Source organism: Macaca thibetana, chromosome 2 (genome assembly GCF_024542745.1).
Source record: "Macaca thibetana thibetana isolate TM-01 chromosome 2, ASM2454274v1, whole genome shotgun sequence".
In the NCBI taxonomy this organism is placed as follows: Eukaryota; Metazoa; Chordata; class Mammalia; order Primates; family Cercopithecidae; genus Macaca; species Macaca thibetana.
In genome coordinates this window covers 20,471,742-20,487,998 of record NC_065579.1, presented here as the reverse complement: position 1 = coordinate 20,487,998, position 16,257 = coordinate 20,471,742, and the positions used below count along the sequence as shown (strand labels likewise).

The following is a 16,257-nucleotide window of genomic DNA, read 5'->3' as shown; positions in this document are numbered from 1 at the left end:
TTAGATTGATTTTTTTTTTTTTTTACCTTATTGTGGGTCGTATTTTCCTGCTTTTTTGAATGTCTGGCCGTTTTTGATTGGCTACTATACATTTAAAATTTTTGCTTGTTCTGTGCTGGTTGTTATTTTTATTACTATACGTATAACTTGAGCTTTCTTCATGGATATAGTTAAGTTTCAGTTATTGTTAATAAGCCTAGTTAGATAAAACCAGAGCAGCGTTTAGTCCAGTACTACTTTAGCTCACTACTGAAGCAAGACCCTTCTGAGTTCTTTTCCTGATACCTCATGAATTATGAAGTTTTCCACTTTGGTGAGTGGGAAAGGGGACAATCCTCAGTCAGTGTAAATACTGGTATTAATACCTCTCATCCAGTAGTTCTCAGCTGGGATAATTTTGCCCCATAGAGGGCATTTGACAAAGTGTGGAGACACTTTTGGTTGTTACAACTGGTGGGGGTAGTGCTGCTGGCATCTACTTGGTAGAAATCAGGATATTGCTAAATATCCTATAATGCAGTTCCCACAATACAGAATTTTTTGCCTCCAAATGTCAACAGTGCTGAGGTTGAGAAATCCTGCCTAATCCTGTGGGCTTGGGGTATTTTCTTCACATGTGTGTGCTGATCAACACTCAGGTGGAGTTGAGGAAGATCCTATTCAGTTCTCCAGATTTTTCTTTCTGTGCCAGTCTCTCTTCTCTGGAACTCTGCTCCAAAAACTCTAGCCATCTTGGCCTCCTCACCCTTACAGTTTTGTCTCCTCAAATCAAGAAGACTGTTGGGCTTTGTCCAGGCCCCCATTCCCACTCTAAGCTGAGGCCTGGAAACTCTCCAGGCAGTAAGTTGGAGAAACATTAGGGCTTTCCTCACTCATTTCTCTTCTTTAATAGATTACTATTTTACGTTGCCATATATATGTGGAAGCCATATAGATATATATATCTGATTTTTAGTTTAGTTTTTTTTTTCAAGCAGAAAGTTAATTCATATCCCTGTTACTCCATCTGGTATTAGAGCAAAAATCTGCTGTTGACAATTTTTTTTTTTTTTTGAGACAGAGGAGTCTCGCTCTGTCACGCAGGCTGGAGTGCAGTGGCACAATCTCGGCTCACTGCAACCTCTGTCTCCCAGGTTCAAGTGATTCTCCTGCCTCAGCCTCCCAAGTAGCTGGGATTACAGGTGCCTGCCACTGCGCCCAGCTAATTTTTTGTGTCTTTAGTAGAGATGGAGTTTCACCATGTTGGCCAGGCTGGTCTCAAACTCCCAACTTCAGGTAATCTGCCTGCCTTGGCCTCCCAAAGTGCTGGGATTACAGGCATGAGCCACCGCGCCTGGCCATGCTTTTGACATTTTCGAAATTCAATTAAAATCATAGCATTGCTCTAGATCAGTGGTCAAAAGCTTTCCATAGCTAAATCTTCCTCACAGGAGTATTTTGATTATTTAATTTTTTCAAGTAGGTTGCCAAAACCGAAAAGTAGGGGGATTTTCACATAAAAACCCAAAATTTTCAGCTATTCTTGAAACATCCTCTTGGGGAATCTCAAAACAACTTCAGAGTACTTAAGAGGGTAATCTTTAGCAATCCAGACATTGGAGGGTGATAGGTGGGCTGGATTTCTTCTTCATTGCCCCCAAACTTCACCCTTCATTCTTTTCTATCATGCCCTGTGCCATCCTGCCTCCTCCATACAGGAGGTTGACCTCTATGACTGTATCAAGAGATTGTTTAGCCCTTTGGATTCTCACTGGGTTCAGCCAAACAGGAGCACTGGCAGGGGATTTGAGGGTGGGAGGAGAGAGTCTGGCCTCCTTCTTGATGGTTTACCAAAGGTTGGTTAAGTTCTTCCTAAAGCTGCAGCCTTTGTCAAATGGTCTTATCCACTCCACTCTCTCTTTGGATCTGGCAACCTTGCCTACATACAAGGAAGCTGGCAAACGTAGAGAAACCAAATACCTAGTGGACCTTATTGCCAGCCTAAGAATGTGATTCATATATGTATATATTTTTTTTCTAAAATTCTGATGGGGAACAGGGCATTGCAAGGCTTGGAAATGCTTGCTTGTCCTTTCCCAGTGAGTTTGTTTTTGTTGAGAGGGAAAGAGGAATGGGAGAGAGTTATTTTGAGACATGTATCTCCAGATTAAGATTTAGTTGTATTTCTAGAGACTCTCTTCTATTTAAATTCTGTTTTTCAGATATGTGTTTCATCAATGTCATTAGGATCACCTTCCGTAGTCTAGTCAATTCACAGAATCTGTTTTGACAGCTCTGAACAGAAGAGTACCTAATGGAAATATCAGATACCACCTTAACCATTTTTTCCCAGTTGTCTTCTGCACTCTGTAATCTCAGCTTACAGTTATTAGCCCTGGGGAACAAATACACACTCCCACATACAAGCATATATACACATTTTTGCACACTAATTCAACCCATGCTTCTCTGTGCTCTTCTATAACAGCTATGTAGTCTGTGTCTGTGGTCTTCTAAATATTTAGTGATGAGCACAGACTGTTGGTTAATTTTATCAACAATCGTCTTTTCAGCAGAGGAACTTGAATCCTGAAAGAAGTAAAATGCCAAAGATCATTCTTGGGTTTTAGATCTGTAAGATAAAGACAAAATTGTCCTGCCAAGATTAAGAAAACCAGCAAATATGTAGGGTGAAGAACATATATTCTGTGGATTCACTACCCCAAAGCTATATAGGCCAAAGTGTGCAATGAAAAAGGCACCACTCCATGATAGGCTTAAGAAAAGGCTGAGTGTGGTGGCTCATGCCTATAATTTCAGTGCTTTGGGAGGCTAAAGTGGGAGGCTGAAGTGGAAGGATTTTGAGCCCTGAATTGCAAGATTAACCTGGGCAACATAGTGAGAACCTAGCTCTACAATTTTTTTTTTTTTTTTTTAATTAGCCAGGTATAGTGGTGTGCACCTGTAGTTCTAGCTACTCGAGAGGCTGTGGTAGAAGGATTGCTTGAGCCTACAACTTTGAGGCTGCAGTAAGCTATGATTGCACCTGAAACACGGTCTCAAAAAAAAAAAAAAAAAAAAAAAAAAAAGAAAGAAAGAAAATAAAAGAAGAGGAAGAAGAAAAAGAAGAAAAATTAATCATGGATACATTTGAATTTCAAATATTGTTCATCCTCTGAAAAACATAAACAATAATAAAAACTATCTTTTCAAATTTAATGTTTTCATGACTAACCATATTTCCCAAGCCTCTGAAATATTGTATGTCCAAAGTATAGGGTCTAACCCATGATACACTGCCAAATCAATGAGTTCCTCAAGGGGCTTGGCAAACCACAAAACCATAGTGATACTTGGTTCTTGCCTCTGTATAGTGGGGTTTATAGAACTAGAGCAGTCTCTAAGGTGCCTCCCAGCTCTCCAATTCAGTGACTCAAGGAATGATGACTGATTTAGGGATTTAGGAAGAAGTTCTAGTCAAGAGAAGGCTATATACTTATGACATTAATATTGAGTCATTTCAAGAAGAAATGGTGGCAATCTAAGACCATTGCAGGAAACATTCTGATTGCCTGAAGGTTTGTGGAATAGTCTACAATTTAGTGTCTGGGACGAGGAAGGGAACAAGATGGTGGCAATGGTATCTACATGTTCAAATCTACCCTTGTTATTCTTTGAATTTCCGTGATGGTCTCTCTCAGTAATCAACTCCATTCCGGTTCTAGAAGTTCTAGGCTGTGAATTGTGGATAGTAACTTGGACTTTTCCCACACCTTTCTCTCCCTCAGATTCCTCCCTCAATCCTTTCCAAACGAAGTGGTAAGAAACCGCTTCTCTTGTCATAAATGAAATCACTCCCCTCCCCGCTTAACAACCAAATTATTTAATAGTCCTTTTTTTTTTTTAGCACTTATGATTTCCATATGATGCTCCTCCTTATGAGTTATTGAAATACATTTTTAAAGGGATTAGGAAATTGATAATTTGCCCTGGGAGTAGAAAAGCAGATGGAAACCTACTTTATCACTGTTATGCATTGGTTTAATGTGATTTCTTAGCAATTTGGGGCATATTAGACTGTTTTAATAAATATGTTTCATCCACTAAGTCTTACCAATTTATGCATTTTTTCTATTTTACACTTAGATTTCTGTGTCCCATGTTCCCCAGAAGGCCTCTCTGTTTTCCTGTGATGATATATAAAGAGCAAAGATCTTGGCTTTTTGGCTTACTCTGTTTAATGTCACATTCAAAGTGTCATTGAGTAAAATTTTCTCATGTATATGTAATTGATAATAATGGCTGTACTGGAATTTACCTCCTTTGCCAACCCCTTAATGAAATAATGGGTCTAGCTGACAGTCATCAGTGTACAATGACATGCCCCCAAAAGAGACAACTCAACATGATGAGCCTCCTCATGGAATATTACCACCTATAAAATATTATTACTAAAAAAGGTGGAATCTGGATCAGATGAACAAAACGCCACTTTGTTGGAAAAACAAGAATCAGAGGACTATGTTAACACCACAGAACTGCAATCCAGAACCTGGAAAACTAGACAGAACAAATGCCCCAATTTCTTCAATAAATTGCAAGGAAAAATAAAAGAGAAAAGTTGAGAGGGGAGAGTTCTAGATAAGAGAATTAAGTGATACATCAATCACATGTGTGGGATCTGTTTGGATCCTGATTAAAACAAACAACTGTAAGGAACAAGCAAACAAAAAGAAAAACAAAAACAACTTTATGAGACAACCAGAAAAACATACCTGAATATTTCCTGATATTCAGAAATGATTGTTGATTTTGTAGGTGAGATAATAACATGACAGTTTTATATATATAACTATATAAATAAAAATATATATTCATATATAAATATATAAATAAAATATATAAATATATAAATATAATATATTTATATATAAAATATATTTATATATAAATAAATATATAATATATAAAATATATATTTATATATAAATATATATTTGTTTATATATAAATTATAAATATATGAAATATCTTTTTTTTTTTTTTTTTGGCAGAACCGTTCAGGACCTGACAAAGCGGCTTTAAGCGTGGAGGAACCCTCTTCGGCTGGGGAGATCCTTACTCTCCACCGCCACCAGATGGCGAAGGCTGCCCGCGGCCCGGAAAAGAGACGAGCCTGCAGCCCCGCGCGGAAACTGCTGCGGTACCTGGTGGCCAAGGGCAAGGCGTGGGGTCCTCCTCCACGCCAACTGTGTGGGGAAACCTGGGTAGAACTCAAAGTTACAAAAGTCACTGTGCAAGCCCTGCTGTGCATAAATGCATAAATTGGTAAGACTTAGTGGATGAAACAAATACAGGTTCGGCGGCGGTCAGAGATCCATGTGACGCGGGGGCACTTTAGGGACCATTGCTGAGGGCCTGGTTAGCATTTGGGCAGCTGAATCCTTCCCTTGGCGAACTCCATACGAGCCCTCGGCGACACACGGAGGACTCCCAGCGTTGAAGAAGTGGGTGGATGTGTGTGTGCGCGCTCGGCCACGTCGTGTTTTCTTTTTCATTTAAGCCGTAATAAGGAAAAATTCGATGACCAGCAAGGCCGGAGTCCTATCGTCTTGTTGGGGGTGAGGGGGAAAGAAAAAAAAAAGGTGCCTGTAACTTCAGGCTGTCCAAGAATCGCTTACCTCCTGCGCCCGGAAGAAAATCCAGCGCTCGTAGGGTTCGGGCGCGCGGGAAGCCCTGAGAACCCCAGATGTGTGCGCTGAGCCGAGGCCTCTGCAAGCGGCAGGAGGGAATCTGACCTCCGACATTCTTTTCAAGACACGCGCCGGTGGACCGGGTCCTGGGATTGGCTGACTCCTGGGCTGGACCTTCGGGGTTTGCATATTTGAAAGTGTAAACTTGAGGAATAACGGTGGGGTGATGGGTATTTTATAGAATGGGACTCAATCTTGCTCAGCAACAGATTTTTCCAAATTCCCTTTTAAAGACAGCCTTCCAGAGCTTTCGAAATCTCCGCGGGATGAAAGCTAAACTTTTGGAGTCGCTGTGTAGCCGGGTAGAAGACACCGCGGCGCGAGCCGGAAAGAGAAGCGACACAGTGTCCAGGCGAATGGGAAAGGAAATATTTAAATTTTTGTTCCTACTGGTAGCTGAATGTCGATAAAAATCAAAGGGCATGCGGGAGTTTTTATTCCAGAGCGTTTCGATGACACCCGCAGAGATTTAAAAAATTACATTCCTCCCCCTCCGCAGGTTTAATTCGGAAAGAAGAGAATGCAGAGAGGGAAGACGGTGAGTCTGCTTTCACCTAGGTTTAAAGCCAATCAAAGACGGCTGTAAAAAGGGAAACCCGGACCAAAAACAGATTTGGAGCCTCGAAATTCTCCATTGAGGGTTTGGAAGATACGTTGCTGCAGACTTGAAACCGGCTCCAAATCCGGGCCCAAACATGGGCTGAAAATATGGCGCGCTAATCTGCAGCTTCCCCTCCTCCCAAGTTCTTTCTGACTCTTCCCGCCTTTCCCAGTTTCCCTTCCAGACGTCTGCGGCTCCCCGCTCCACCCCCAGGATAGCTGCTCTACATCCCAACAATTCCCAGCTTCTACACCCAGGAGGGGGAATTCTGGAACCACCCAGAGCGAACTCGTGCCGGGGCGGGCTGGGGACCGGAGGAAGGTCCTGCTCGGAATTCTCCCCAGAGCAGAAAAGAATTCCAGAGGCTACATGTGGGCTGCTTTTCCCCCTTCTTCCTTTTTTCCCTCGCAAACCAACAACCAAAAAGTGTTTAGTGATGGAAAGAACACCAGTGGAAAATGGCAAATAGCAATATTTCCAACTCCGAGTCAGGTCCTCTTTGCTCTGCTTTTTCCTGTTTCATTGCAATTTATTGATTTCATTGTGGTTTTTTGTTTGTTTGGGGCAAGAACGGAGATGTGAACCAGGACGAGCCAGCAGACCCCCAGCCAGTATCTCCTCCCAGCGCAGGGAACACCGCCTGCACCGGCGCATACGCGGGGACCCTGGCGGAGAATGTAAACAAACCGGGCGCCGAGCCCTTGATCTTTATTTAAATAGAGGCTTGTTTATCGGTGTCATCCTAGGAGGATTAATTAGATACATCTCTTCACAATTTGGTGTCTGACACTCCATCTTAGGAATGCCTTATCACAAGGTGTTAATTGGGGCCACTCAGCCACTTACGTTTCTATTAAACACTGTGAGGGACTTTTCACAAGTACCAGGTTCTTTTTACTGTACGGTGCAAAAATATACAGGACCCGAAATAGACTAGGGCCAGAATCTGCTTTATGCCGGCAGTGATTAGCACTTTGGGGCTTTCTAGAGGGCAGAAATAGGAGAACACTGTTTTTGAAATTCCATCGCATCTCCCAATATTCGGTGGCTGGATGCAGATGTAAGGAGCTGTTGGGGGTGGAGGGAAGGCGCTGACCAGGATAGGCGGGCTATGAGTCTCCCTTCCGGAATCTAAAGCTGTCATCCACAATACATATATATTAAAAAGCACATCTTCAACGCTTTTGTCCCTGGCTCCCTGGTAAAGTTCGGGGCGCCTTTGCCAAAGTGTTTTGAGCAGGCCGTTCGGAAACGCGGAGCAGGAGTTGGAGCCCCCAAGGTCACGGATGGCGCGGGAAGAACTCGGGCCCCAGAGGAATGGAGGGGAAGGGAGACAGGACAATCGAGGTACAAGGCCCTGGCGGTCTTAATTGGGCGCAGAAGGGGAGGAGGTCCCAGCTGATTGCTCGCCTCCCAGCAGCTAATCCTCTTAGCAGCTGCATTTCCGCGCTACGCAGTTAGCAGAATGACCCTCCCAGCCAGACCTTTACCCCGGGAGGGTCCAGGAAGGGGCTGGAAGTTTTGCAATCTGGGCCTGAAGCCGTCTGCAGATAAGCCTGGCGGGACGTCTGGCGTGGGGTGGGGGACAAAGGAGACCCTCCACCCCACTCCTTGGTTTGACTCTTTGGACCGCCCAGGGTTCAGTCAGGGAATGGGCTGTCCTTCGTCTTCCCGTGGAGCGTGTGCCAAATAAACGGAACTAAGCGTAAGGTGAACTGCTCCAAGGTCACTGTTTGCAGAGCAGCGGTGCGCGGAACGACTGGAATCCTGCTTTGTAAGTGCCACGCCCGTCCCTAGCCTGCGCCTCAGTCCGAGTCCGGGCGGAGTTTGACTGCAGCTACCGAGGCCGGCAGCCCGCGGCGGCGGGTGCGCAGTGTCTGGGTTCAGAAGAAAGCCGCAGGTGGGCGCAGAGCTGTGTGCAGCCCCCCGCGCCGCCGCGCCCCACGGACCCGGAACTGGTGGGCGTCAAAGGGTCACGGGGGTTCCCAGGGAGCCTACTTGGGCCTAAGGATGGGTGGCCCCAAGTAAGCCTAGATAAACGCCCAGAGAACTAAGTGGCCAGGTGCCCTGACAGAGCCTGGTCTCCAAGAACCAGGAGCGGAGGTTTTCGAGGCTTCGTTAAGTCTGCTGTGGGCAATCAGCAGCAATTCTCCCTCCCCCGCTCCCCCTGGCCTTCCCCCCCACCCCCGCCCCGCCAACACCCATTGTCCAGACTTCCCAGTGGGGTGAGGAAATAGCCCCATTCCATTTCAAGGAAAAAAGAAGATAAACAAAACATCCCCACCCCCGCATGACTACAGTATCCAGTTAGAGATTCTAGAGCCTTCCATGGAGGTAGGGGATGGGTGAGGCCGTGTTAAAGCTGAAAACGATGGAGGAAGCAAAATGAGATCTTTAACACAAAGATGAAAACCCCAGCAGTACAGAAGACAGAGCTGTGCCCGTTCCCTTATTGAACCACATTTATTAAAAATGACTAAGACTGTACATAAAAATCCAAGATCTCTAAAAAGCCTATAGGAGCTGCGGTATCAGGTTTTAGTTTCTTCACATTACCAAGTTAGGGAGAGGGGATGGCACAAGAAGAGGATGAAATAGGAGTTTTCCTTAAACATGGTTCAAGTTAGTACAGAGTAGCTGAATACATTCTTAACTATCTAAGAAGTAAACAGAATATTCCCAAATATCATGGGGATGATGAAACTCTCCCCTTGCCCCTGCAGCTGTTAAGTGATTTGCAAATTCTTTACAAAGCCAAAGCACCAGTTTTACATTATCCCAGACATCTATGTAGACTATTTGTACAATATATACCACATTATTCTACAGTGTATCTAAACACACAACTGTACACTTTTAAATTCTCTCTTTTATTTTTTTTGGTGACTCCTTCCCTTGCTCCCTCCGGAGTCCTACTGGCAACCCCAGCACACAGCAGAGGCCTAGCAAGTCTCAAGTGAGGCAATCCTGGACTAGGACAAACATGGCTTGTTCCAAAAGCCGGGGGTTAAGGAATCAAAGTCAGGTGAAACCATCACTTTCACAAAAGCTTTTCTTGACTCCTGGGCCTAATATCTTTTGCCCCTGGCAGAATGTAACAGCAAAACGTCTCCTGCTGAAATTGAAGGCCCAGCCCTCTTTCAGAAGCAAAACACCTTAACACTCGGCTTCTATTTGCTTAAGAATTTACAAATAGAAATGAGAATCAAAGGTTTTAACTAATTTGATAGCACTGGGCACTCAATATTCACAGCCTGCTTCTTTGAATGGTTAGTGTCTCTCCAATAAATAAATACAGAACCTTGGATACCCTTTGAATTTTAAAATACCTTAAAGTCTTCCATTAATCTTATTTTTTTAAAATGCTAGGTTTGTTTCAGTTACCTGCAGCAATCAAAAAGCTTTGGCACCTTCTTTTAGAGAATTGCACAAAACAGGATGCATCAAGGTGGAAGGCAAACATCTTTTTGGCAACCTAGGCAAAGACAACAAAAAACACCACCAAGTCCATCTGCAAAAAGTTAGCTAATTTTTGAGGTTAAAATAACTCTTTAGGGTGTTGTGTAAAAAGCATAATACCCTCCCATGCCTTTTGAGGTGTCTTTACTATATTCTTCAGCATTAATGTCCTCACACTTTATGGAGGGTGAATTTTCATTACTGGAGTTGCTAGGAGACAGCCGCCTTCGCTTACAAGCACTGGTGTATACTCCTGAATCATTGGAATCTAGAGATTTGATGGAAGGGGGTGTCTCTATCCAAGAAGAGCCAATTTCCTCTTTCACTTTCTCCTTGGAGAGCTGATCTTCAGAGAACACAGTGGGGCTTGTTCTGGAGGTCCATGGTAGTCCAGCTGCCATCTTCCTCTGGTAAGAACCTCGACCTCCCCACCCTGCCATTGCAGGAAAGGTTGGGTCGGGGTAATACCCCAGGGCATGGGATGTCTGAAGGGGCAAGGATTTAATGCCATATGGGAGCAATGTGCTAGAAGTATATTCAGATTCATAGGAACTGATGTCTAGTTTGTTGGTCCCAGGTTGTTGGACAGGAGTGACAAGCCACCGCTGGGGAGGGTTGGCCACCTCTTCGCTCTGTTGGGGTGAAAGGAGGCCGTTGGTCTGTGGCACGGTTCTCTCGCCATTATAATAGCGGGCTTGAGGTAAAGTGTTGACAAAGGGCTCCGGGAAGAAGGACTGAACGCCGTACCGACCTCCAGGGACAATCTGATGGGATCTAGGAGAATCCGTGGGAGATGGAGTTAACCTGTCATTTTCTGAAGCGGTGTACATGCTACAATATAAAGAGAAACACTTAAAAAAAAAAACCCTAATGTTGTCCCCAAACAAACCACCTCCCAGAAATGAAAAAGGCTTGCGTTGGTTATCTGTGCTGAAAGTGCTGGTCTGTTGGGCTAAAAGGACAGAGGCAGGAGATGCAGTGGTCCATTTACCTGGATGCTTGGCTTACTGGGAAAAATTTCCCACCATGTAAGAAAAAGTTTCCCCCTAGGCATCAAGTATTTAAACTACAGAAAATCTACCTTTACTAGTCCTAGAACATGAAAAACTCAGATCAAACCTTCTTTGTCAATGTGATGGAAAAAACACTGGCTGTGGTGGTAGAAAACTCAGATTTTAAAAACAGCAGGGCCTTGCTGTTTCATGTTGTGAAATTACATTCTCTTAGTTTCAGTTTTTTCTTATGTTAAAAAAAAAAGTGGGGCTGGGAGAGAGTAATAATATCTCCTCTTGGGAGGATGAAAAAGTGGATCAAATGAAAAGAAAGGTATATAAATGCAGATTGTTAAAATTTCAAGTCTTCACTCAAATGCTAAAAAAAACTCTTCATTTTTAAGTCCTTAACATTTCTTCAGAAATTAACACAATCCTTCTGAGAAAATTCTAAAGCAAGATTAGTAAAGGAAAAAAAATTGGGAAAATAAAAATATGTAAAAATCCCAAAGGTCAAAGCTCTTCCTAAAATATATTCTCAGCAAAGTGCCTGTTGATGTATGTCCTGTTCAGAGATGATCATGCAAGTGCGGATAAAAGCTGTACTTACGAATCGTAGTTGTCTCTGAAGCCTTTTGCAAAGGGGTTATGATCAATCTTTAGTTGAGTAATCTAGATAGGGGAGAAAAACAGTCATTGAGTGCTTTATCATGCTGGACCTTAGCTTTAGAGATTCTTGAGATGTTTGGGACACTCACGTCAGTGTTTTGGTAGGCAGTCACTGCAATGAATTGCGTTTCTGAGAAGGTAAAGGTCTGGGTCTTTGAGGGCTCATTCAAGTCCTCTACGCCATCCTCTGTAACTTCAACAATATGCAGTCGGGGTTGGTATTTGTGTAAGGACTGTAAGACTATCATCTGGAAAGAGTACAGAAAAAAAGTTGCTAAATCTACAAAATCTCTTAGTGGTTCAACAAAATTAGATTTTGACAAATTATGTATTTTGGCATGGGACTTCTAAACGCTTCGCACTAACAGCTTTGTTTATCGCAACTTTAAAGGTTTCATTATTACCCCCCCTACTTTTTTTGTTTTTTTTTTTTGAAATTTAAAACATAGCTGGGTATGTGGTTTTGATAGATATGCTTTCCTCTTGGTTTCCTAAATTCCCCAAATACTTCGGTATTTCTGTTCTTAATAGTCAACTCACTGTTATTGAATCCAATAAGAAAGTGAAGATGAGAAAGGTCAAAAGAACAAAAAGGTTTAGAAATGGGCGAGCAAACAGGTCACAAATGCAAATATTATAAATACAGTGAAAAGAGTAGGGACTCTCATTAGAAGAAAGGCTTATAGTCAGAGCCAGAAGATACCCCCTCCTGCTCTGTCACTCTACCTGGGTGTTGTTGTTATTTGCGCCTTTGTTATTGGTGAGTTTTAATTTCCCAAATGATATCTCCTGTCTCATCCAGTGGGAACCAGTATTAGGAGACTCTGGGTGAACATACATTTTGTTGCCTAAGAGAAAATGAAACAAAACACAAAACCCAAGCATATAGGGCTGTTTACAAATGGGGAAAGGGGAGGGATGTCTCTTAGCTATGGGCAAGATATAAGAGCTAGACTTACAGCTGGTCTCCCAGCAAAAGTTGCTTAAAGAGGCCAGTGGAGACCAGCAGGACTACATGGATATCCCTCCCAGGCCCCTGTGCTTCCAGCCTTCCTTGCACTAGGGACTCGCCTGAATGGCATTTCAGAATTTAGAAATGGAGCTAACAGGAGATGACTCTTGAAGGTCAATTTGGGACCTTCTAAAGCTGTAAGGGCAACATCCAGTAGAAGAGAGTTGGACATTTATGGGTGAACAAAACTTTGGCTGGGCTTTCTCAAGTGAACATTAGAATCCCAGGAGCCCTTCCCACCTGGAGAGCTTATGACTACTAGTTTCTTAAACGTAGGAATGGGGGGTGGGGTGATGTCTTAGTTAAAGGTTCTAAATATCTATATATTGGCAGACAAGAAATCTGACTTAGCAAATTCTCCTCTCTGTCAAACAACACAAAGAAACTCATACTAACACCTCTAGGCCTCAGAATGGAAGGAAAAAAAAGTGCTACATTTAAATGTGAGTTGTCTGAGTCGAGGGTTCCGATTTCTTCCCGCCCGTTCCTCCCGGGACCGAGTTTCTTCTCTGCTCACCCTGCATGTTATTGTCGGCTTTGCCGCAGGTCACCCATTTGCCCCCTTGGAATCGCCAGTGGTTGGGGTCCGCCAGCACCACCTCTACGAACACATTGTAGTGGGCGGTGGGATTGAGTCCGTTTATGTTGAAGCTCAGGAAAGGAAACATGCGCCTGTGCAAGGGAATAGAACCAGAAAAATCGATTTAAATTGGGATGTCCTAGAACGGGCCCAGACCCCGGCGGGTTCCCCAGACACCTGGGATAGGGTGGGAGCACATCTAAAAGTTTGCAATGAACAGAAGGCTGGTAGATCAAGTGGTCTGAAACTATGTAAAATATTTTTGAGTTGGTAACTCTTGGAACCTTTCTCTCTTTTCAAACAAAACAAAACAAAACAAAACACACACACACAAAACTTGTTCCAACATTAGTATATCCCAAATTCGCATGCTTCTGAACGCTCATATTCTCGGCCCTTTCAGACGCTCATTACAATTTTTCTCCTAGAATGTTAAAAACTACTAATTTTTAAATGCACCATTTAAAAAAGTACCAGAGAACAATATGAGGTTATTCTTGTTAAAAATATATATTAAACTTTAGGCTAAAAGTCCCTTTGAGTGCTCCTCTCTCAACACCCATCCCTCCCTTTCCCCAGAAGTAGCCAGTGTTACCAGTTGGATGTATAGCAGAACTTTCTCGCGCACCGAACCCGAGCCAGGTCTGGCTCCAGGGCAGGTCTAACCACCTACTCGGACCAAGCTTCCGAGGCCGGCGCTCTAGCCCTCACGCCCACCTCCTGGAGACGCCCCGTGGAGACCCTGGCGCCTAAAACTGCGGGAGCCCATCTACTGCGCTCAGGTGGCCAGCTCTTGAGCCTTCCCTAGCCGTGGCTCCTTGCCTGCCTGCAGCCATGCACCAGCATACCGCCGAGCAGGAGGATCTAACGAATCCAGCTTGTGTACATGCCCTAATTTCCATTTCCGCCTCCTCCAGGTCTGTTCAGGTGAGGATGATGGGAGGGAAAAGCGGCGTACAGCCGTAACATCGGCACCCTGCCAAGAGCCGCCGGTGCACTGACAGAGAGGGACACCGCATTGGAGATGCGGTGTCTACGGAGATTTATTGCGCGCGGTGAAAAACTCTCAGCACGGCGCGGAACGGCTGGGTTTAGCTCCCTCATCCCGGACCTTCCCCAGGACCACACGTTCATTTATCCCCGAACCCAGGGGCCCCTCCACGCTGCGCTCACCTGCCCTGTTTCGTAATGATCATCTCAGTTTGGTGGCGGTGGAATTTGAGCCACAGAGGCCGGTTGCACAGGTAGACGTGGGCACGGAAGCTAGAACCTGGAACCCCCAGGCCCCCCAGTCCTCCGCAAGATCCCGCCGCTGCGGCTCCAGGGTACGGCCCGTAGAGCGGAGCCCCCTGGCTGTACTGATAGGTGCCCGGGCCGCCGCCCCCGCCGCTGCTGCCGCCCGCGCCACTGCCCGAGCCTCCTGGGCCGAACTGCGCCCTCCCGGGTGGGCACACAGCTGCGGGGAAGCCGCCGGGGGGCAGCATGGAGCCGTAGGGGTAGCGCGCCCCGTTAGGAGCCGGGTACACAGGTCCGTGGGGCGCCCCAGCCGCTGCCTGGTACGGGAAGAGTGAGCAGGGCGCAGCTAGCTCCGACCCCTGAGGCCCGGGGGACGGGAGGTAGTAGCGCTCGGAGCTCAGGCTGTCCATGGAGTAGCGCGCAGTGGCCGCAGCCGCGGCGGCGGCGGCGGCGGCGGCGGCTGCAGCGGCAGAAGGCAGCTCCTCCTCCCCGCAGGGGGAGCCCTTGCGGCCGTCCGGGGGCCCCGGCTTGGCCACTACCGCAGCGCTGGCAAATGCGTCCCCGGCGTCGGTGTCACTAAGCATGGCCGCGGGGGCCCCCGCGCTGGCTGCTGCGGGCTCCCCGCTCACCGCCTCGCAGGAGAGACTGCCGGAAAACTTCTTGGACGCTTTGTCTAAGTCCAACTTCTGAGGAGAGGGGGCCGCGCCGGGGAGGTGGCCGGCGCTCCCGCCGCTGCCGCCTCGCGCACTCTCCAGCGGGTAGAAGTGCGCGCCAGGCAGGTTCACTGAGCTCACCAAGAGCTGCTCCCCTAACTGCATGCTTTGCAAAGCGCAGACGGCAGCTGGCTGCTTCCTCTCCTCCCGTGGCCTTATTATAAAGGCAGGATGGGGGAGCCAGCGCCCTCTTCCGAGGGGAAGGTAACTTCCCCTTCCTCCCGCGCCGGGGCTACCCACCTGCCGACTCGCGGGCCGCTACTGCGCGCACTGGCGCGCCCTGAATCCAGCGTCCTTTCCGGAAGGAAAGCGCCGTGAGTTGGAAAGCAGAAGGTGGAAACTAACCCAGAAGCCCTCTCCTTTTCCTTCCTCGTACCTCTTGCTCCTCAGGACCCCCACCCTCCTCCCAGACTCACACTCTGGAAGAAGGGGACTTAGATCTTTGTCCCCATCCACCCACTAGCCCGCGCCTTTCTGCCCTTTTTCGATTGCCAAAGCATCGGTCAAGTTGACCACTTGGAAACTTATGGGCTGTCACTAGCTGCTTTATATATTTGCGGCCAGGGAGGGGCTTCGCGGCCTCACAGCCCGGAGACCCTCCTATTGGCTGATGGAGGTGACACTAATTCAATTAGGCATTTACTAATTGGATCAAGTCGCCTGCTACTTTCTTTTCCTTTAGCCTGATTTTTTTTTTTTTTTTTTTGAGACTGCGTCCCGCTGTGAGAATCAATCCTGGTGTCTGTAATTTCGCCGGAATTTAGGGGGACAAGTTTTGGGGTCTCCGTAGCGGTATCCATCCTTGGCACATTAGTCATCTCAGCCCTCTGCTGGAGGAATGAGATGGCTGGAGCAGATTTTAGAGGCCAGAGAAAGCCTCTTCAAGCTGATTGCTTGCAGGGAAGCGCCCGTCCCGGAGGCTGGGGAAACTGGGGCGAGTTGGAGACAGGCCCAAGGAAGTCTCTTTCCTCATCGGAAGCTGTAACTTCAAGGCACACCTTCCTCTTGTCGAAGGCGGAATCCCTGGCCTTCAACGCACAGGAGCCACTTTTTGTTTGTTCCCATCCTTTTACCCAGTGGGAAAGGTTTGTAGAGAGGAAACTCGCGCTAAGTTTTTGGGGTTCCGGGGAGGGCCAGAACACATTGCCATCCTCTAGGACCTAAGCCCTCAGCTTCTAAATCAGAAGCTTGGATAGAGTAGGGTACTGGGGACAGGACAAGAGTGAAACTAAGCGAGCTAACACCCACTTGATACTCACGCCA

General features: G+C 46.2%; 1 protein-coding gene across 2 annotated transcripts; it reads right to left on the bottom strand.

The window, feature by feature from the left end:
- Window positions 1-8,774: 8,774 nt before the first annotated feature.
- Window positions 8,775-15,512, bottom strand: EOMES (eomesodermin). Of its 2 annotated transcripts, none has more exons than XM_050779457.1 (6): window positions 14,219-15,512; window positions 12,983-13,137; window positions 12,180-12,301; window positions 11,543-11,701; window positions 11,395-11,456; window positions 8,775-10,623 (listed from the first exon to the last, which is right to left on the bottom strand). In XM_050779457.1, exons 1-6 carry the CDS (start codon window positions 15,097-15,099, stop codon window positions 9,885-9,887), a joined length of 2,118 nt encoding a protein of 705 aa, XP_050635414.1. In that variant the 5' UTR covers window positions 15,100-15,512; the 3' UTR covers window positions 8,775-9,884. The 2 variants fall into 2 exon arrangements, with proteins under 2 accessions (XP_050635414.1, XP_050635415.1); XM_050779458.1 differs by having other exon boundaries at window positions 8,775-10,566.
- Window positions 15,513-16,257: the final 745 nt, after the last annotated feature.

Bases quoted from the DNA above. Each gene is read 5' to 3' on its own strand.
- EOMES (XM_050779457.1), bottom strand. From the start codon at position 15,099: ATGCAGTTAGGGGAGCAGCTCTTGGTGAGCTCAGTGAACCTGCCTGGC. The intron at 11,457-11,542 runs GTGAGTGTCCCA...TCCCCTATCTAG, and splicing joins CTGCCTACCAAAACACTGAC to ATTACTCAACTAAAGATTGA. The intron at 10,624-11,394 runs GTAAGTACAGCT...TTTATATTGTAG, and splicing joins TTCAGAGACAACTACGATTC to CATGTACACCGCTTCAGAAA.